Raw genomic sequence first — 21,702 nt, 5'->3', positions numbered from 1 at the left:
TTTCCCTCTCTGACCCTTTGTTTCTTCCTGTGCAATGACTGCTTCCAGTTCCCAGGTACTATTAGCCTCCCTGGATTCTCCCTGCAGAAAGGGGACCCCACTGATCCCTGAGAAGACTCTGGGGATCTGCTGCAGCGCCCTAGTGGGCCCCTTTAGCATCGATAGCAGTAGTGACCTTTGGTTCTGTGGTTACCTCCTGCCATATTTCAACAAGACCTGAAATGGTCACTGCATGCTGCAGTGGTGACCAGGCCAGGAAGCAACCAAGAACCTGCTACCCCCCAGGCTGCTGGTTTTCCCTTCCCAGAAAACTGGTCTCTGCACATGAATAAGGACCAGCAGTTGCTTCTCACGGTGCTAGTAAGAGGAGGCCAGCCAAGTGCGGGCTGAAAGACCTGGAGGAATAGGGAGTCAGGGAGCCTCACCTTTCTGGGACGCCTTTCTGACAAGGCCCTGTGCTGGATGCTTTGATTAATTACCCTGAGAGATAACCTAGCATTACCCCTGTTGCAGAACTGAGGGAAATGAGGCTTAAAATTCCAACCTAGGCCCTAGCTGGGTTGTTCAGTGGTTAGAGTGTCAGCCCACAGACTGAAGGGTCTCGGGTTCCATTCCGGTCAAGGGCATCTATCTCAGCTGCAGGCTCAATCCCTGCCCCCATAAAGGTGCATGGAGGGGGCAACCCAATAGATGTGTCTCTCTCACATTGATGTTTCTCTCTCTCTAAATATCAATGGAAAAATTATCCTCAGGTGAGGATTAATAGCAACAACAACAAAATTCCAACCTAGGTCTGTCCAACTTCAGAGCCCATGACTTCGCTTGGGTCGTGTTCCTTCCTCTACATGGCTGTACAGCACTAGAGCTGGAAGGGATCAAGCATCCATCTGCTCCCCCGCTTCATTTCACAGCTAAGGAAACGGAGGCAAGCTAAGCAGTTTGCCTTTCAGGAAGATGAGATGTCTATTCACTTGTGAGAAACCTGGAAATTTTCACATCTGTTTCATGTGGCATAATAGATCCCAAAAATGAAGGTGTTATCTAAAAGTTTAAAAGCAGGGGAGGGGGAGCAGTTTTAAAGGCAGCGGAGTTATTTGGAGGGCATAGTCCTTTCAAGAAAACTCCCAATAGTTTCTAGTTGCCTGGGAAATGAGACAACTTCACTATTTAACCCAGTGGTCGGCAAACTGCGGCTCAACAAACCGTGGCTCGCGAGCCACATGCGGTTCTTTGGCCCCTTGAGTGTGGCTCTTCAACAAAATACCGACTTCTGCACATGGGCCACGAAGTTTCAATTGCACTGTATGTGCGCGCCCACACATGGTATTTTGTGGAAGAGCCACACTCAAGGGGCCAAATTTTAACGGAAAGACTCTCTTAAATCTGTTACTTTACCAGTCAATTCAGAGGGAAGTTCTTAGCACAGTGATCTTTGTACCACTTCAGGAGGGATTGAAATACTATTAAACTGCGCAGGACTGTCCATCATTGTGTGACAATGGGAATACATTCTGAGAAATGCATTGTAAAGCAATTTGTCACTGTGCCAACATCACAGAATACACAGACCTAGATGGTATAGCCTACTACACACCTTGGCTATCGATTATACCACTGTTGTATAATGGTTCATCACTCACCAAACCATTATCATGCAGCACATGACTATATCCCAGGCCCCCAGTGAGGAAGGTCAAGGATTGGGAGTTTTGTTGACAAAGAACTTGGGTTTAAATGACCATAATAAAGTTTGGTTCTGAATTTCAGGTCAAAAATACAACCAGATATCTTCATGTCCCCCCAGACAGTCCTCTGTCATTGAGCATTATTGTTTGGGTCATTTTACATGGGGAGTATAATGAAATTCTAACATTTAGATCATACTTGAACCAGGCTTTCCAGTGGACCCATGACATTCTCTAGCAGTAAACTGACCTTTGAGAGAGGCCACACATTTGCAAAACATTCAGTTTTTCCAAATCACTGAGGGACTATGGCACATCCTGTGAATTACACTCTGACCAGAATCAGTTCCTGCAAAGGAGGTAGCGCAGAGTCCAAAGTTGCATGCTGAGTAAATGTGCCCATGTGTAAATGTGTCGAATGGACAAATTCTTAGAATTCTTTCAAGTTGGAAGGAATCTTACAGATGTTCTAATCCTATAATCCTCCAACTTTGGTGAATGTGTTATACTTCAGTTAAAAATAAAAAACCACAACTTTAAAAAATAAATTTTAATGAGCATAAGAATCACCTGGGAAGCTAGATTATTTTGAAAAATTGATTCCTGAACTCCAATCCCCAAAAAGCACTGATCCGGAAGAACTGTGGTGGGACCCAAGGATGTGTATGTTTATAATAAGCCCCACCCCTTCCCTGGATGATTTTGAAGCAAACAGTCTGAGGACTAGACTTTGAGAAACGATTAGTCTAATTTCCACTTGTTTCATAGCTGAGCAATTTCCCAGAGGGGTGATATCACTAGCCTGGAGTCACATGGCTAGTTAGCAACAGAGAGCTGGGGACAGAACCCAATTTTCTTTCTCACTTCCAGGGCACTTCTTACCCTGTTACACCATCTGAACATGGTACATAAAGGTGAGGGGTTTTAGAACTACGTGTTGGAGTGGTGACAATTCAATAGGGTTTGAGTCTGCACTATCAGGAATTTCAGTGCCCAGTCATTTCTTCAGAATTTACTCTATTTCCAAAAGTCAAAGATTCACAAACGCTTCCCCAAATCAAACAGAAGCCCCCGTCTCCCAGAGAATACCATCTTCTCTCTGTAGTACATTCAGGATCCTTCTCCGTGGCAGGGTATGGTGTAAATAATTACATGGAAAACAATTGCCTTCACTTATTTGAATCTGTGTTAGCTTTATTGATAGAAGCCAACCTGTTGGTCTGGCAGTTTTTCAAGCAATTTCCCAAACATGGAATATGAGAAACATAGGAATTAATTGATTACCTACACTAATAAAAGAGAAACATGCAAATTGCTGTCACTCCGCAACTCCCACCAGCCAATCAGAGTGACTATGCAAATTAACCCAACAAAGATGGTGGTTAATTTGCATACACAGGCACGGAGCAAAGACTGAAGGCTCTGGCCGGAGTGAAGACTGTAGACTGAAGACTGAAGACTGAAGCCTCACTGTGGCCGGACCAAAGGCCTGGGTCCCAGGTGCCGGAGGAAAACCCATGCCAGCAGCCAGGGGACCGAAAGCCTATTGCACGAATCTTTGTGCAACAGGCTTCTAGTAATTATATAATTATATAATTAATTTCATACGACATAGGATGTTTTGTGAAACCATTCAAAAGAGTCCTCCCCCCCACTTTTCCCAACAGTAAATTTGCTTTGTTTCCACTTGGGCTATCCTTAAGATTGTCACTAAGCTAGCTCTCTGACTAGAAGGGTAACCCAGGTCTCCCATCAGTTTACTGGCAAGGTCTCCACCATCTGACCCAATATAGCCATGCAAGGCTCCCACAGTGTGGCCTCTACTCTTATACAAGGCTTTAGTAACAGTTAAAGATGCTTCCTGTTGCAAGACCCGGGTCCAGCAAGGTCATAAAATGTTCCAGGTTACCTTCGACCTTGTTTTTAAGGTTGTGAAAAACAAAATTGGACCTTTAAGCAATGTGATAAAAGAAAATGCTTCCAATTTTTTTTTCAAAGGTGTTGCATCATTGTAAGTTCTAAAACAGGAGAACTTCATTATAAAACTAGTGTCAGGACCAAGGAGAAGTCTTGTAATACAAACTTTCGAGGTTAGATTAAGAAAAGCAGATGGCACACCAATTTAACTTCAAATCAAGAAGCATTTAGAGAGTCCCCATAAAGTACAAGCTAGTTGCCAGGGTGGGATGAAAAGTTAAGAAAATGAATTAGTTCAAGGATCTTACCATCCAGCAAAAGAACTAAGCCGCATACACATCTGATTGTGACATGCAGGAGCTCCAAAGTGCTATGGGGTGGCGGGGGGGGAGAGCAGAGGGTGAAGGCTTTTGGGGTCCTTGACAACTGAGCCGAGCAAGTGCAATTGAGAAAGGGGCATTTCAGGCAAGAGGTGCCCAAGAGGCAGTTTTCGTTAGTTCTGTAACACAGTGAGGTGCTTCATTAAAGAGTTTTACTATGTAAGGACAAGAGCAGGCTGGACTTAAATAATAGCAATTTTTTAAGCTGTTTACTGATGAGATTCCACTGTTGAGAACATAGGGACTCAGAGAATTCAAGGAATGGCCAACAGCAGTGGCCTAACATTGATGGAAAGAGATCATTTTCCAGTGTTAATGTTAGCTAAGGATCAGGGCATAGACATAATCTTATCTCCACTCCTGTTATCTCTCTGTGTTGCCCAAGGAGTAACTTTGATGAATCACTTTAATTCCCCTTGATTATCTCAAGGACATAGAATTCTCTCATATATCTAGCACATAATACAACCACTGAGCCATACTGCTGGGCAATAGTCACTCTGTAAATGTTGCATTGAGTTGTGCCTTTCTAGTTGAATGTAACAGACTCTCTTCTCTGAAGCTTAAGAACCATTGGGTTGGGCAAGAGGGCATAAAAAATGATGTAAAACAAATCACATGTATCCTGATTTGAGAAAATCCATTTAGACACAATCCGCCCCCCCGCCCCCAAGCCCAGACTCATCCTACCAAAGACTTGTGTATGTTCCAGTTTACATCTGGCAGTGGGTGTAGGAGGGAGGTGCTCTCTCTTTCTCGGGTCTCATTGACAGAGAGGAGACTAGTGATGAGCACAGGATGGGCTGGAACCATAGTGTAGGAAGCCTGTGCATAGATGGTGGGGGACAGAAGCACAGACATCAAATGAGTAGTGTATCCTAGGGCTGGGGTCCCAGCCAGGTAACCCAAGGTCTGAATGGACCGCTAGCTTGAACATGTTCTCTCAAATTTTCTTCTTCGCCTGTTTAAAAGGGGGTGGTAGTACATTTCTATTCAAAAACAAACTAGCACTTTGCTAGCGTAACTAGGAATACTTTTTTTTCTTTTTTTAAAAAAATATATTTTATTGATTTCAGACAGAGAGGAAGGGAGAGGAATAGACAGTTAGAAACATCGATGAGAGAGAAACATCTATCAGCTGCCTCCCGCACTGTGCGTGTGCGCCCGCACGTGGTATTTTGTGGAAGAGCCACACTCAAGGGGCCAAAGAGCCGCATGTGGCTCACGAGCCGCAGTTTGCCAACCACAAAGCTAGGACCTTTATTTTTCTTTTCTTTTTAATTGAATTTATTGGAGTGATGTTACTTAATAATGACATTACTTATATAGGTTTCAGGTGTAAAATTCTGTAATACATTATCTGTATATTGTATTATGTATTTACCACCCCAAGTCAAATCTCCTTCAGTCACCATTTATCTCCTCTTTACTCTGTTCTACCTCTCCCCCCGCCCCGCCTTTCCCTCTGGTAATCACCTACTGTTGTCTGAGTCTATGAGGTTGTTTGTGTGGGGGTTTTTTTGCTTAATCCCTTCACTTTTTTCACCCAGCCCCCAAACTCCCTTGGCTCTGATAGCTGTCAGTTTGTTCTCTGTATCTTAGAGTCTGTTTCTGTTTTGTTTGTTAGTTTATTTTGTTCATCAGATTCCACATGTAAGTGGAAATGTGACTACAGTGCGAATAATATTTAGAGTCATAATCTTGTCAATTCCGATTATTGGTTTTTAGCTTCTAGAGCCAACCCATAGACAAAGCTCAGAGGACAGAATTATGGTCTCAAAATAGATGTAAATACCATTAACCTAGACAACATAAAGTGAACTGTTGTGAGTAGACATGGGTAAAACGGGGGTAGGGATAAAAATTAATAGGTCAAGAGGTAGCAGGAAAAGTACATTACTTGGTGATGAAGAGTTGATTGCCAGAAGAAACAGCTTAAAAAAGGTTTCGTTTTGAGGAGGGATGAAGTAAAAGCCTGTTGATTGTCATTATAAACCCTTTTGTACTATCTCCTTTATTTTTATCAGGTCCATGAGTCTGATTAAAATTTTTTTTATTATTTAAATGCATCTGCCCTGGTCTGTGTGACTCAGTTGGTTGAGCATCATCCCATGCGCTGAGAGGTCGCTGGTTCAATTCTGGGTCTGGGCACATGCCCAGGTTGCAGGATGAATTCCCAGTGTGGGGGCATGCAGGAGGCAGCCATCAATGTTTCTCTCTCATAGTTGTTTCTCTCTCTCTCTCCCCTCTCTCTCCTCTCTCTCTCCCCTCTCTCTCCTCTCTCTCTCCCCTCTCTCTCCTCTCTCTCTCCCCTCTCTCTCCTCTCTCTCTCCCCTCTCTCTCCTCTCTCTCTTCTCTCTCTCTCTCCTTCTCCTTTCCTCTCTCTCTCAAATCAATAAAAACATTTCTTAAAAATTTCAATGCATCCATCCAGATATTTCTTGTCTTGATGGAGGCAGTATTCACAAACATCTGAAAAACAAACCATGTAAGATGACTTAGGCAGAGCTCCCCAAGGCAATTCCCTGGGATATTGAGTCACCTTCCCATTAATATTCACTTCAGTTGTCACGGTTCAAGCTAAGTGAGCTTAAAGGCCATCTCATCTTATGGTTTAAGAGCACAGAAATCCAAGTGGCAGATATTAAATGTGGCTTGCATATTAAATCGGTATAAATTGGTATCTAAAATTTTTTTACCATAACCCACAGTAAAAAATACATTTATGTGTGATCCAGTACCCAAACACCCACATAACTGAAGCAAAACCTTTAAAAAACAATGCCTATCTTTTACTATGCATGACGTGGTCTGAAATTTTTTATTTCATTTTATTTTTATTTTTTAAAAAATACTGGTCCTTTTTTTTTTTGTAATCCTCACTTGAGGATCTTTTTCCATTGACTTTTAGGGAGAGTGGAAGAGAGAGGGAAAGAAAGAGAGAAACACATTGGTTGCCTCCTGGACCAGCACCGACCAGGGCCCGGGCCTGGGAGGAGCCTGCCACCAAGGTATGTGCCCTTGACCAGAATCAAACCGCAGGCTGAAGCTCTATCCCCTGAGCCAAACCGGCTAAGGCAATACTGATCACTTTAAATTTTTTTAATAATCCACTATTGTATTGTGACCATGGTGAAAACATGCTAATCATTGTTTTTCTCAGGCCATAGGATATGCTTGTGAAATTTGGAGCTTATTTCTCAGATCAGCTGAAGCTTCCTAATAGAACTTCCTGTTACTGATGTGTTAAAAAAAAAAAATTGTCAACTTCCATCATCTTTGTTACTTCACATGGCTCCCTTATTTTCATTTCTCTTTCCTTCAAAAAAAATATTTTTCACCGCTGATCCTGTGGGGCCCAAATATATGCACTTATATATATTGATGTTTACCCATATGTCCATTTGTTTGTACAGATTTTAACCAACCATTTGCTGCTTAAGAAAAACCACTAAATCATAACTCGAGACTCCAAAGAATGAGCTATTCGGACCAGAAGATATAAGCAAAAGTGTGGAAAGTTTATTATAAGCAGATTCAGACTCCCCGCAAGGGGAGGAGAGCCCAATAACAGGCTCCCCCTTAAAGACTTGTAGTCCAGGGGTATATATTTGCTACAAGCCTGCTTCTGTGTCTATCTGTGACGTCACCTGATTGATTCCCTCCACTGTTCTTGCCCAGCAGCAGGCCTAAACTTTCCCTGTTTCTATGTGTCTTCCTCTGTTCCCATGTTGAACTTTCTCTGTTTCTATGTGTTCGCACATCTTGTTTACTGCAGGCCCTTCCTTGGTTCCCCATGCCTCCCACTTTGAGTGCAGAAACATTTTATTATTTCTGCGTGGTTGGTTCCTGCGGTTAGGCTGGCTCCAACGGCCATGTCTGCCCCCGCCTATGGTTCACCTGCCTTTGTTTTCCATTGGACCCCTGCCCCAACTGCCTGCATTTCAAGTGAACCCTTTCACCTGTTGCACTAATAGAACTTTAATGGGCTAATTTAATTCGTTTGGATTTTTTTCTTATTAAATTAAGAACTACAAGCGGCTGTTGAAGAGGTGCTGCCAAGCCTGAAGAAAGATGATGTGTCTATCTATTATGTGAGCAGAACTTCCAACACCGACGGGGTTGGCTCTTTCCTCGACAAAGTGGATGAAGTCTCAACCGAACCTGTGCCAGAGTCCTGGAGGTCTGAAGTCACGTTCTCCACGCCTGCCTTATACATTTATACTTCTGGAACCACAGGTAAAAATACAGACAGGATTCTAAAAGAAATGGGCCTACCCTGAAGAAGGAGTTCAGTGGTGGGTTAGGTTTTCAAATGGTCTCTTTGACAAAAGTTATCAAATAACTAATACTTAAGGGGATTTAGCTCTTTTTTTCATTTAAATTCTTTATTGTTTAAAGTATTACCTAAGTCTCCTTTTTCCCCCAACCTCTCCCCGGCCACCCACACCCCCCAGCACACTCCCCCTGCCCTGTCTGTGTCCATTGGTTATGCTCATATGCACGCATACAAGTCCTTTGGTTGATCTCTTACCCCCTCCCCCCTACCTTCCCTTTTAGGTTGCACAGTCTATTCGATGCTTCTAAGACTGTGGTTCTATTTTTGTTCATCAGTTTATGTTGTTCATTATATTCCACAAATGGTGAGATCATGTGATATCTATCTTTCTCTGGGGGATTTCGTTCTTTGCCTGTGAGAATGATATCATCTCATAGCACATGATCCCATTTGAGTTTCTCCAAGCTATGCATATTTCCCCCTCCTTGGTATGTAGAAGAATAAAGTGGTTAACCAAAAATTATCAAAGTAGTTGTGATGATGGATCAGTTTGGAACTGAGTAGGTTTGGGGAATTTTTTAAATGATTGTTGTATTTTGATTATAATCAGAGTCCATATGTAACGTGTAACCAATTATAAATAGATCACCAGAGAAGACTATAGGACAATACTGGGGTCATCCTATAAAATAAAAGCCTAATATGCTAAGTGTCCAGTCTTCCGGTCAACCAATCAAAGCATAATATGCTAATGATATGCTAACCGCTCAACCGCTCACTATGACGTGCACTAACCATCAGGGGGCAGACGCTCCAGCTGGCAGGTTAGCTTGCTGCTAGGGTCCAGCCAATTGGTACTGAGGGAGAAGGGCCGGACACACCCTGGAGTCATCCCACAGTCCCTCCCCAGCTTGCCAACCTCCCGCGTCCTTCCCCAAGCCCCAGTTGTGCACCAGTGGGGTCCCTCAGTCTGGCCTGTGCCCTCTTGCAATCCAGGACTGCTCAGGGGATGTCAGAGAGCCAGTTTTGGCCCAATCCTGCAGGCCAGGCCGAGAGACCCTACTGGTGCATGAATTTGTGCACCAGGCCTCTAGTATTTATATAAATGTTTTGACTGCTATCTTCCCATGCAACACTGAGTTAGAGCTGCTTGCCATTGTGGGTGTATGATGGCTGGAGCTGTTTGCTGCTGTGAGTGTAGGATGGCTGTCAACTCAGGGCCTAAAATACTGTATTTCATCACACTGGATGCTGCACCATTATTTTTATGAGCCACTAAGAAAAAGCATTGCCAATTAGCAGTGTTGGAACATTGCTAAATAGAATGGGCAATAAATATTAAGGGTAAGATGTACTAGGTGTGCCCCTGGGAGCTTTATGGCATTTGTTCATACAGTTCTCCCACCACTCTTGAGATTTGTACTATTGTTATTCCCAAAAGTTATATACTACACTGCCAACCAAATGGTAGGCTGAATAGTTAACCAAATGCTTCCACTACATACAGACTCTACCTTAACATATGAGACTTTGTCCTCAATTCTTTTTTTTAAAATATATTTTATTGATTTTTACAGAGAGGAAGGGAGAGGGATAGAGAGTTAGAAACATCAATGAGAGAGAAACATCGATCAGCTGCCTCCTGTACACCCCCTACTGGGGATGTGCCCGCAACCAAGGTACATGCCCTTGACTGCAATCGAACCCGGGACCCTTCAGTCCACAGGCCGATGCTCTGTCCACTGAGCCAGTCAGGGCTTTGTCCTCCATTCTTAAGAGAATGGAAAAATTAAATTGTAAACTTCATTTTGGGAAATTAATGAGCCCTTGGTGAGTGACTGGGAGTTCTAGTCTTAATACTAGATAAATGTAGAATGCATTCATCATGCAGGTTTGGGCTGTCAAAAATAAAACCCATTCTAGGAAGATAAAGAGAATCCACACTCCTTAACTAATCCCATAATTCAGAATTTATATTTACATGGAAGATAGTTGGGTTGATGTTTATTCTACTTTTCTTCTTGTCTCTAAATAAAATTTTGCTCTTATAAACATTGATTCAAAGAACTCCCTTAAGCAACTGGAGAACAAAATGTTTTTCCTGTTCCTCCAAAGGCAGTCACTGGCACAGAATTATGTAATAGTTACCAAGCACTCTTAATTCTTCATTAATACAAAAATCTTAAATTAGGAAAGTTTCTGAAAGTACTTCAAAGCAGCAAAGGCTATGCCTGTCTATGTATAATTCAGAGCTTTTACTATTCAGAAGATTCTTTTTCCATGGTGAATACAATGGGCTTATTGATGTTTTCTTCTATTTCTTAATATTAGTATTTCTTAAAATGGGGCATTCAGTACTACCACACAATGCCAGAGAAAATGAACTTTGAATTGTGTTTATAATGATGGTAGTTTGCTGTTCTTTAGGCGATACCTGGCAACGGTACCATCAAGTACTGAAGGGTCTGAGTGTACAGAGAACTGCATTTCCCTTCACAAAGCCAATTGACCCACTCAGGTCTTAAACTCTAGCTCAGCCCCTTAGTAAGGCCTTCACACCCTCCTCAATTAAGTTGACCTTCCATAGGAAACAATATAAGCATATCCTTTCAATAAGGTCTTACAAAAAACTTACATAAATTATGGTTAAGAATATACAAATGTATTTAGTCTAGTAGACTAAAACTACACTGAGATATCAATTTTCACCTTGCAGGTTTGCAAAAATTTTCCCATTTGAGAGCACACCTTGGCAAGGCTATGAGGAAGCATGTACATTCACATATTGCTGACAGGAGGAAAAATAGGGACCGACCTTACAGCTAGCACTGTAGTGGTACCTATCAAAATTACAAAGGCATGTCTTTTGACCCCACAGTCTCACTTCAGCAAATGTAATGTACAGACATGGTATCATTCATAGTGTGAACTGCCATGGGGACCAGGTTATTTACTGCAGCATCGTTTAAAATAGCAAAATGGTGTGGATAAAATATAATATACACATACAAAGGACTTGATGTGACTGAGAGAGAATAAATGAATGAATAAATAAGGGAAATTTCTATGTACTAATGTGAACAAATCTCCAAGATTCATTGTTAAGTGTAAGGAAAAGTGCTGAAGAGTGTTTTTATTTTTTAAATGGAAGAAATGGCAAGAACATATGAGCAAATGTTCATAATTTCGTATATATGTGTATGTACATTATGCATATACATACAGAAACTCTAGAAGAGTACCTAAGAAATCACAAAAGTAGCTATGAAGGAAGGTGATGGGGCGGATAGGCTATTTACCCTCTGAATCTCATCCTTCTTATCTGTGGATTAGAGAACATAATTCCACTTATCTCATTAATTATGGGAATTAAATGAAATTTTGAAAATACGCTGTAAGGTGGTAGACATAGAGCAGAAATCGAATAGTCGTTTCTTCCTTTCTCTTAAAATTACTACTGTAATAACCATGTCACACAGGGATCAGCAATGTCTGGCCTGTGTGCCAAATATAGCCTCCACCCCCACACACGCACCTGTTTTTGTAAATAGTTTTATTGGAACATACCCACATTCATTCCTTTATGTCAGCGATTTTCAACTGGTGTGCTGCAAGAATTTTTAAAACATGCAATACCTGACTGTTTAATCAGCGGCACTGACGTCTTTTCTCTTAGATCAGTGGTTCTCAACCTGTGGGTCGCGACCCCCTTGGGGGTCGAACGACCCTTTCACAGGAGTCGCCTAAGACCATCAGAAAACACATATATAATTACATATTGTTTTTGTGATGAATCACTATGCTTTAATTATCTTCAATTTGTAACCATGAAAATACATCCTGCATATCAGATATTTACATTATGATTCATAACAGTAGAGTAATTACAGTTATGAAGTAGCAACAAAAATAATTTTATGGTTGGGGGTCACCACAACATGAGGAACTGTATTAAAGGGTCGTGGCATTAGGAAGGTTGAGAACCACTGCCTTAGATTGTCAAATTAAAAAATGGTAACAGCCAACACAACAGCCATCCAGTGTGAATGAATCAAAATTATACCTAATTCTTTTGTCAGGTTGGCAAAAAATATGTTTGTTTGTTGTTTGTGCTGCAGAGTCTTAGTAATTAGTTTATGTGTGCCATGAGATGAAAAAGTTTGAAAATCACTGCATTATTGTTTTGTTGCTGTCAGCTACAATATAGGAGTAGAGTTAAGTAGTTTCAACAGAGACTGTATGACTGTGCAAAGCCTAAAACATTTACTGTCTAGTCCTTCACCGAAAAATTTGCCGACTCCTGGTCTAACTGATTATGGCCCTTCCATCTGCAATTCTCTAATCGCCCGACGATGAATCGCAAGCCAGATCTCTCTCCCAGACCATGTGTCTGTGAATGGCTGGTCTTGGCTCACTCAGACATACTCTTGTATCTTTACAAAGGTCTCCCAAAAGCTGCAATGATCAATCATCATCGCTTATGGTATGCAACCGGCCTCAGTCTTATAAGCAGGGTTACGAAAGATGATATCATCTATACCACTCTGCCCTTGTACCACAGCGCTGCGCTTATGATTGGCTTACATGGATGCATTGTGGCTGGTAAGCTTTTTCTCTCAACAAGGCAATGGAGGTCAGTATACATTCACATCTACTCATAAGAAAAAGTAATTCAAAATTTGGCTACTCTCCTGTGTGGTAGGAAGTGTTAATAACAAAGCTGTTTGACTCACACATGGCAAGCAGGTATTTAAATAATTTCTATTTTTCATGCCTGCTTATCTAATAGTATAATGCTATAATTGTTCAGTATGTCAAGGAAGAAACTTTTAAAAAATATTTGATGTCTTTATCCAGGTCAAAACACTTGATTCTTTTTATTTTACTTTTTTTTTTTTTTTTTGAGAAAGAGAGAGAAAGGAAGAGGGGGAGAGAGGAATATCAAAGATCAATGCAAGAGTAATCATTCAGCTGCCTCCCACACCCCTCTTACAAGGGATTGAGCCCACAACCCAAGAATATGCCCTGACTAGGAATTGAACCAGCAACCTTTCCCATGAATGGGTTGACACCTCACCAACTGAGCCACAGCAGCCAAGGCAAACATTTGATTCTTATATTTCATACATAATTCTCTGCCATCATTTCCATTTTTAGAAATCTGCATGTTGGTCTCCATCGGCATTTCATTTCAACTTTTCCTTCAGTTGTTGCCATTCTACTTTATTCTTCCCTACTCCTGCAACTCCTCAGCTCTGGTCAGAATACCTAGCTTGTCACCTCTTCTCTTTCCTTCTCAAACTTTACCATTCAAAACAGAGTTGCCACCCTCTCTTCCTTCAGTAGGATTGATGCCAACCTTTCATACATTAGCGCTCTGTCTTGTAGCCTCCTCTTCCAGGAAACCATCTCTAATGCTCTCCCAGCGGTTCTCAACCTGTGGGTCGCGACCCCTTTGGCGGTCGAACGACCCTTTCACAGGGGTCGCCTAAGACCATCCTGCATATCAGATATCTACATTATGATTCATAACAGTAGCAACATTACAGTTATGAAGTAGCAACGAAAATAATTTTATGGTTGGGTCACAACATGAGGAACTGTCTTTAAAGGGCCAGGAGGTTGAGAACCACTGCGAGTCTAAGCTAAAAAACTTAAATTTATCTCGGCATGTTATTTTATTATAAATAATTATATATGTGCATACAGGGTATCCCGCCCCAAAAAATGTATACACACTTTAACAGCTCGTAGCTCAATTTTGAAAATGAAATGTATTTTCATAAAATTATACTCAAAGTATTTGAGTATAATTACTCAAAGTGTGTGTATACATTTTGGGCAGGACACCCTAAATATACACATGACATATACAATTGCCCAAAACTCTGCTTCTTTCCCTCACCAACTTAGTGGGCTGCTGAAAAACAGTTAGCCCCATATCAGCCTCCAAATCAGCAGGACATGAGTGGCTCTGATCATACTGCTGGGCCCTGTGAGAACAGGGTAACTCTGAGGCTCCCAGAAAGACAATTCAATCACTCACACATTCCCTTGAGCAGCAAAAATACATGCAAAAGAAGGAATAAATAGTAGTTTTTACAATGTCTCCTCTTTGAAAACATTGGATTTTTGTATATATAGGAGTAAAAATAAACTAATACCATAAATATTTGTGAGTTTATTTCACTTTGCTACATTTCATGCCTCTAATTAGGTTAAATATAATAAGATACATTATTTTACCCATTGTGATAGTCTCCTATTGCTACCATAGCAAATCACAAACTTAGTAGTTTAAAAGAACACAGATTTGTTCTCTTACTGTTTTGAATGCCAGAAGTCCTAAAATCAAGGTATCAGCAGAGCTGCATTCCTTCTGAAAGCTCCAGGGCAGAATCTATTTCCCTGCCTTTTCTAGCTGCTAAAGGCTGCCTGCTTTCCTTGGCTCATGGCCCCTTCTTTCACCTTCAGAGCATATCACTCCAGCCTTTGTTTCCGTCATCCCATCTCCTTCGGCCCTTGACCTTCTTGCCTTCCTCTCATAAGGATCCTTGTGATTATATCGGGCCCACACAGGTAATCCAGGATCATCTTCCCACCTCAAAATTCCTTATTACATCTAAACAGACCCTTTGCCATGTAAGGTGGCATAGTCACAGGTTCTAGGGATTAGAATATGGACATCTTGGGGAACAATTTTGTCTACTCCCCCAACAAAGAAGAATTCTCCTGCTTGCTCAAGAGCCTGGCTCTCCAGTGCCCACACAGTGAAGTCTGGTTCCTCCACCTGCCACTTCCAAGCTCTCCATGACTGCGCCCCTAGCTGCTTCTCCAGCTTCATCTTTCATGAGCCACCCATGCTTTACCGCCCCACTTACCAGTCAACTGAGTGTTAGCCATCCTCCAACACCTTCTGAATTATCCTGTCTTTATGTTCATGCTTTTTCCTCTGCCTGGAATTCTCTCATCTTTCTCCATATTCATTTCTCAAGAGCTAATTCAAATTCTACCTCTTCCAAAAATTGCCTCTCTCGGCCCTTGCCCAAACAGAATCAATGTACACACACACACACACACACACACACACACACACACACACACACACTCACATTCCCTTAGGGTCTTGCTTGAACCTTTTATTTATTGCACACTGACTTTTATTAGAAAGACTTTTTTATGTCTTCTTCTGACTAGATTGGAGGCTCCTACAGGACAAAACAGGTCTCATATGGGTTTTTATGCATTGAATATACTTGGTTCTCAGCACATTTTTTTGAGTGTAATACTTGTAACTCTTTTTACTAACCCTTTCTCTCCAGGTGCCACTCTGGTTTTGCGGAACAAATTCTCAGCCAGCCAGTTTTGGGACGATTGCAGAAAATACAACGTCACTGTCATTCAGTATATCGGAGAACTGCTTCGGTATTTATGCAACTCGCCCCAGGTAACTCCCCGTGTTTTATTATCTTTTTGAAGTGGGTAAGATGGGAATTCAAGTCAGTTTGGGTCATGCTAGGCTTTATCTGGTTTGTTTTATCATTTTTTATTTTTAGACTTTAACTGTTTGTCACAACCAAGTGCTTGGCACCTCCCTATCGCATAGAAGAGATTTGCTAGATGATAGTTGCTTTTAATATTATCATTCCCTACCTTTGTCCCTGTTTTCACATCTTACCCTCTTTTCCACTCTCTGCCTATTTAAAGCCTACTCACATTCAAAGCTCAGCTCAAATGACTGCTTATATGACAAGAGTCATTACTCTCTGCCGACATCATTTGATATCCACCCCATTGCGGTCCTTGTCTCATTGCCGGTGTTTGTCTTCATGTCTCCCATTCTCCCTGGGGAATAAAAGTTTTGATGGCTGGGACCACATATGTCTTCTGGCCTTCTCTTATACCAAAGGCAGTCAGGAAACTTAGTTAATGTTACTTCTATGAATAAGTCCCCATGTGGCTTTGAAACTATCTAAGTCTGACCGTTTGGAACAGATGCCCCAGGGTAACTCCAAGGGCCCTGGATCTATCCCGTTTACACATGTCCAGATATCTTGATGGAATATTTGGAAGAGCACCCCCTGCCCAGTCCCTCAGCTCTCACCAGCCTGCCTGGGGACCAGATCAGGGCTTCTCAACAGTGGCGCTGATGACATTTTAGGTCCCTTCACCCTTTGCTGTGTGGACTTATTGAATGCACTGTAGGACACTTAGTAATATCTTCGGCTTTTTGCCAGGACATGCCAGTAGTATCCTTTCACTCTTCCCCCAGATCGTGATAATCAAAATGTCTTGAAACTCTGCCAGATATCCCCAGGCAACATCATCCTCAGTTGAGAAACACTAGACTAGGCAATGCAATAAGTTCACCAGATTCTACTTCCTTTAATCATTTCAATTCATCATAGGAAAACAAATTAGAAGGATCACCAAGTTGATAAATTGGTATTTATAAACACTGGTTATGTTCAACTTATTTAACAGCTGCTGTGTATAAGAAGTTTGTGTATAAGAAGTTTAAGTATAAGAAGCTCTAGCCCTAGTTCTCTCATTCAGTTTTGAACCACATGCCACCTCATCAGAGGCCCCTCCTACTAACAACAAAGTTATCACCCTGCCTCTTACCATTCATCTCATGGATTACTGCTTTTCGCAGCACTATCACCTCTGACATAGTCCAGGTGTACATGACTGTTGTCTGTCTCTCTCAATTAAATGAAATTTCCATGCACTGGGGGCTTTGTTGGCTGCCAGATCCCTAGCACCAAGATCTGTATCTGGCACATCCTAGGCAGCAACAAATTTTGCTGAATGAACATCTAAGTTCTCACCAAGGAAAGATATATAATTAAGGTAAAGGAAGTAATATGTTTCCCCAAAATGTTATGGCTTTGTACTTATTATTCTGATTTGGGGGGCAGATTCAAAGGATTCATGAGGGTCATCATTAGTGGTAAGCTAGGTTAGGACCTTTTCTACAGCAATTTCTGTTGATGTCATTGAATTTTTTTCACATTAGTTTTCCATCTGGTCCTCAAGGTTGCATGACTCTCTAATAAAACCCAGAAATCCATATGGGGCCCTTCTGTTTGGCTTTTCTTTTCTGCCTAAAGTTACCTCCTTGTCAAACAGAAGTCTCCTGAGGGAGAGCATGTTATTTCTATTAGTTCTAACGGGAGCTGCCTTTGGACTTGTGGAAAAGAAATGTTTGTGTGTAGCTCTTTCAGACTCACACACACTCTAATAATATAACACTACACACCCATTCGATGGCTACTACCAAAAAACAGAAAACAACAAGTATTGGCATGGATATGGAGAAATTAGAACCCTGTGTACTGCTAGTGGGAATGTAAAATGGTACAATTACTGTGAAAAACAATATGGCAGTTCCTCAAAAACTTAAAAATAAAATTACCATATGATCCAGAAATTCCACTTCTGAGTACATATCCAGAAGAACTTAAAGCAAGGTCTCAAAGAGCTTGCTTTTTGTACGCCATGTTCATAACAGCATTATCATAATAGCTAAAATATAGAAGCAACCCAAGTGTCCATGGATGGGTGGGTGGGTGGATGGATGGATGGATAAGCAAAAAGCTGAGGCACAGGAAGCTACACAGATTCTGAAAATCTCTTGACATACAACTTTGCTCAGAAGGAAAAGAGGGAACTTATGCTTATGAACTTGCTTTTAAAAAGCAGTTATATTGTACACTATGTTCACAGCGGTATTATTCATAATAACTAAAACGTAGAAGCAACGTAAATGTCGGTCGACAGATGAATGGATAAGCAAAATGTGGTACTGAACATACATACATGCAATGGAATATTATTCAGCTTTAAAAAGGAAGGAAATTCTGAAATATGCTACAATATGGGTGAACCTTGAGGACATTATATTAAGTGAACTAGCCAATCACGAAAAGACAAATATGGTATGATTCCACTTATATGAGGGACTTAGAGTAGCCAAAATCATGGAGACAGAAAAGTAGAATGGCAGTTGCCAAGGGCTGGGGGAGGGAAGTAATGGGAAGCTATTGTTTAATGGGTACAGAGTTTAGTTTTACAAGATGATAAGAGTTATGGAGATGGATGCTAGTGATGGTTGCACAACATTATGAGTATATTTAATACCACCAAACCGTATAATTAAAAATGGTTTAGGTAGTAAATTTTGTTATGTGTATTTTACTACAATTTAAAAAGAAAGGTCATGATAGGAAGCCCAGATGGATGTAAAAGGAGTTTAAAGGACAATTGTATTAAATGAACTTCCCAAACAAAAGTAGAACTAATGGTGGAAGGCTGTAGATCAATGTAATCAGGACCTTTCTCACCCTTAGAGCTGCCTAAATAGGCTGTCCCTGGAAGGGCTAACCACCATCTCTAGCAGCAGATATCAGGGAGGCAACTTCTGCTTTAGCTGAGCACATGAGCCCAATGACATCCCTCACACCCGTGGACATGGCATGGCTCCTCAGGAGAATTTGGGGTATTCTGGAGTAATGCCTCTCCTCCCTCTTTTTAACCACATTCAGTAGCTCCTTTGGTAGAGCAGAGGAGTAGGGAGGTATGTTCCTAGCCATCCTTAGCAGGGGAGTTCAGATTTGGAGCAAGGGACTTAACGTAGTGCTTAAAAGCAAGAACTCTAGAGTCAGCAGGCCTGACTCCTGATTCTACTGTTTGATCGGGATAGTTAACCTTTAAATCTGTTTCCCATCAGCCAACAGGGGAAACAAGGGTACCTACCTCACAAGGGGCTGTGAAGGCAAAATGATGTATGTTAAGCATGTAGCAAAGTACCTGACACTATAATCAACAAATGATAACCATTATTCTCATTGTTTTCAGTGCTGAAGAATGTATAGCTCATAGTAGTTGCTATATACATACTCATTGAATGAATCAAAGAAAATTCTGCCACACATACACAAAGGAAGAAATAAGAGAAGATACTCAAATTAGTCAATTACTCTTATCTAATGTTGAGAGGGGGTTGGATAGCAACGCTATTGACTTAAGTGATTTTTTTTACAGTATTATTGTTGAAGAGTCTTATCTATTTACCTGTTTTCCGTTGTTATATTTGGGGCTTAGCATTCTGAGCACCTCTTTACAATGAAAGGCTAGCTTGGCTCATTTCCTGCCGTGTGTAGTTGTCAGCTCCCATTTAGTTTGTGTCATTGCCTAAAAAGACTGTTATTCATGTTCCAGTTATTTATTGGAACAAGATACCTCTAAAGCTGAATGTTTCTGTACTCCAGTTAGGGACTGAAGCTATAGGAAGAGATTGAAATGAGGCTTTGTCCTGCCTACTAAGAGCGTGACCTGGGCAGGAGGAGGAAAAGGGAATCAGAAAAGAGTTCTAGGGACCACACATAGCAGGCACGATATCAGGAAGGGGAAATAAGGTAGAGCAAAACTCTGAAATAACTGAACAAACTCAGCTTATATCCTAGTGTTATCTGCCATCTTTCCAAAACTAGGTAACCTCTGTGGTCCTTTCCCAGCCCAAATGTCTATCTGTGTCACCTCCATTCTGGCAGAAGACAGAATAGAGAGGTATGTAACAGTGCAGAGTGGAGAGTGACCAGTTTGGAGGCCAGGACAGGGACAGGCAAGAGGAAGGAGGGAAAGCGCAGAATCAGGGAAGGCTGCCACAGAAGCTGAGTTTTGAAGAGTGCAGAGGCGTTCCCCAGCCGCGCAGAGAGAGAAGGGCTTCTGGTTAGCTGGAACACATGCGCAGAGCTGCAGAGCGGAGGGGTGAAGGGCCTGGCATATCGGGAACTGCAAGCAGTGTGGCAGAGGTGAGACTGGTTGACTGGGCCAGGTGAGAAGGGCTTTACTTTGCTGAGAACTAATTGTGACTGTGGCAAAGCGTCCTAACGGGCCTTTCGTGGAAGAGTGATGTGGGAGAGGGTGTTTTAGACAGTCCCGTGGCTACAGTGGAAGATCCCCTGGAGGGAGAGAGGCCCCTCTATAAAGCAGAGACGTTGAGCCTCGCCCTTTTATTCCTGTCAGTGGGTGCTTCGTCCTCTCCTGGGGATCCAGGCTGAAGTCTAGCATATTCACTGGTAAGAACATGGACTCAGGAATTGTTTTGAAGATGGTGAATACCTTCTGCCCTTTCACCTCTTAGAAGTTTCCCAAAATGCAGGAGGACAAGGAAAAGATGCACATTGTCATAGAAACCAAGAGACATAGCAGCAGGGAACTACGTAGTACAAAGCAGAGAGATGAAGGTCACTGACATCACAGGACTGAGGGAGGTGAAACAAGAGGCAGGTGCCAACAAGAAGGAAATTGAAGACGTCAAACACAACTGCAGATGGCAGGAGGTGTCAGGCTTGGAAACAAGAGGATTTTTGAAAGTGAAAGTCTGTGTGGGAAACAGCAGGACCTGCTGCCCCCTCTCCCACCCTAGTGGGAGGCAGGAGGTTTATTCGCTGGAGGAGACCTAGAGAGGCTTTGAACTCAAGGACCCCAAGAGCAAGCAGGGAAACGGTGAGGCACTGAACATAGAGATTGAGTAAATATCTACTTACTGACCAGGGAAACCCCCAGCTCCCTTTCCCGGTACAGCTTTTAGAACTCCAGTGGCCAATTTATGCTTTTAGACAAGAGAATGGAGGAGGGTAATTCTTAGGGAGAACTCAACTTTCCCAGAAAAGAAATTGGACTTTGTTCACTGCCCCATCGCCAGATAGCGCAGCCCACCTGGCAATAGCCTCTTCCCACCACATAAAGCTACTGAAACAGCTTTTTAAAAAATATAGATGTGAGTTTTTTTTATTTCAGAGCAAGTGAGAGGGAGAGATAGAAACATCAATGATGAGAATCATTGATTGCCTGGCTACTGCACGCCCCTACTGGGGACTGAGCCCAAAACCCAGGCATGTACCCTGACCAGGAATTGAACTGTGACATCCTGGTTCATAGATCGATGCTCAAATACTGAACCACACCAGCTGGGCTCAAACATCTTTTAGTTGCCTTATTCCCAAATATAAACAGACATCAAGGATCAGCAGACACCTGAGGAAAGCCTCCAACAGAAATGATCATTTAAAGAAAAGAAGCAGCAGCCTCAATTCATATAGCAGGAAAAACTTCCCAAAACCTGTAATTAATATCCTCAGAGATATTATAAAAGATATTATATCCATAAAACAAGAATAGTATGCTATCAAAGAAATTAATAAGATCTCTTAAAAAACAATTTTTTTAAATATATTTTTTATTGATTAAGAAATTACATATGTGTCCTTGTCCCCACGTTACCCTCTACCCCCCCCGCTCTTGCCCTCCCCCCCCGTTGTCCGGGTCCCTTGGTTAGGCCTCTATGCCTGCATGTAAGTTCTTTGGTTGCTCTTTCCCCCTTACCCCCCCCCTCCCCTACCCTCCCTCAGTCCCTGTTTTCAAAGTATTTCTG

At 41.9% G+C, this 21,702-nt stretch overlaps 1 protein-coding gene across 1 annotated transcript in view; it reads left to right on the top strand.

Annotated features, from left to right (window-relative positions):
• The window catches only part of SLC27A2 (solute carrier family 27 (fatty acid transporter), member 2), a gene marked incomplete at its 5' end in the record, with an annotated part of 46,129 nt that overhangs the window by 727 nt on the left and 23,700 nt on the right, over nt 1–21,702 (top strand). The window contains 3 exons of the mRNA XM_006756038.1: nt 8,012–8,221; nt 12,705–12,863; nt 15,584–15,708. Of these exons, the coding sequence (XP_006756101.1) occupies nt 8,012–8,221; nt 12,705–12,863; nt 15,584–15,708 (494 nt within the window). The remainder of the gene's footprint in view (nt 1–8,011; nt 8,222–12,704; nt 12,864–15,583; nt 15,709–21,702) is intronic.

Source organism: Myotis davidii, unplaced genomic scaffold (assembly GCF_000327345.1).
Source record: "Myotis davidii unplaced genomic scaffold, ASM32734v1 scaffold132, whole genome shotgun sequence".
Lineage (NCBI taxonomy): Eukaryota > Metazoa > Chordata > Mammalia > Chiroptera > Vespertilionidae > Myotis > Myotis davidii.
The sequence above is the reverse complement of the archived record's forward strand: the minus strand, read 5'-3'. Positions and strand labels throughout refer to the sequence as shown.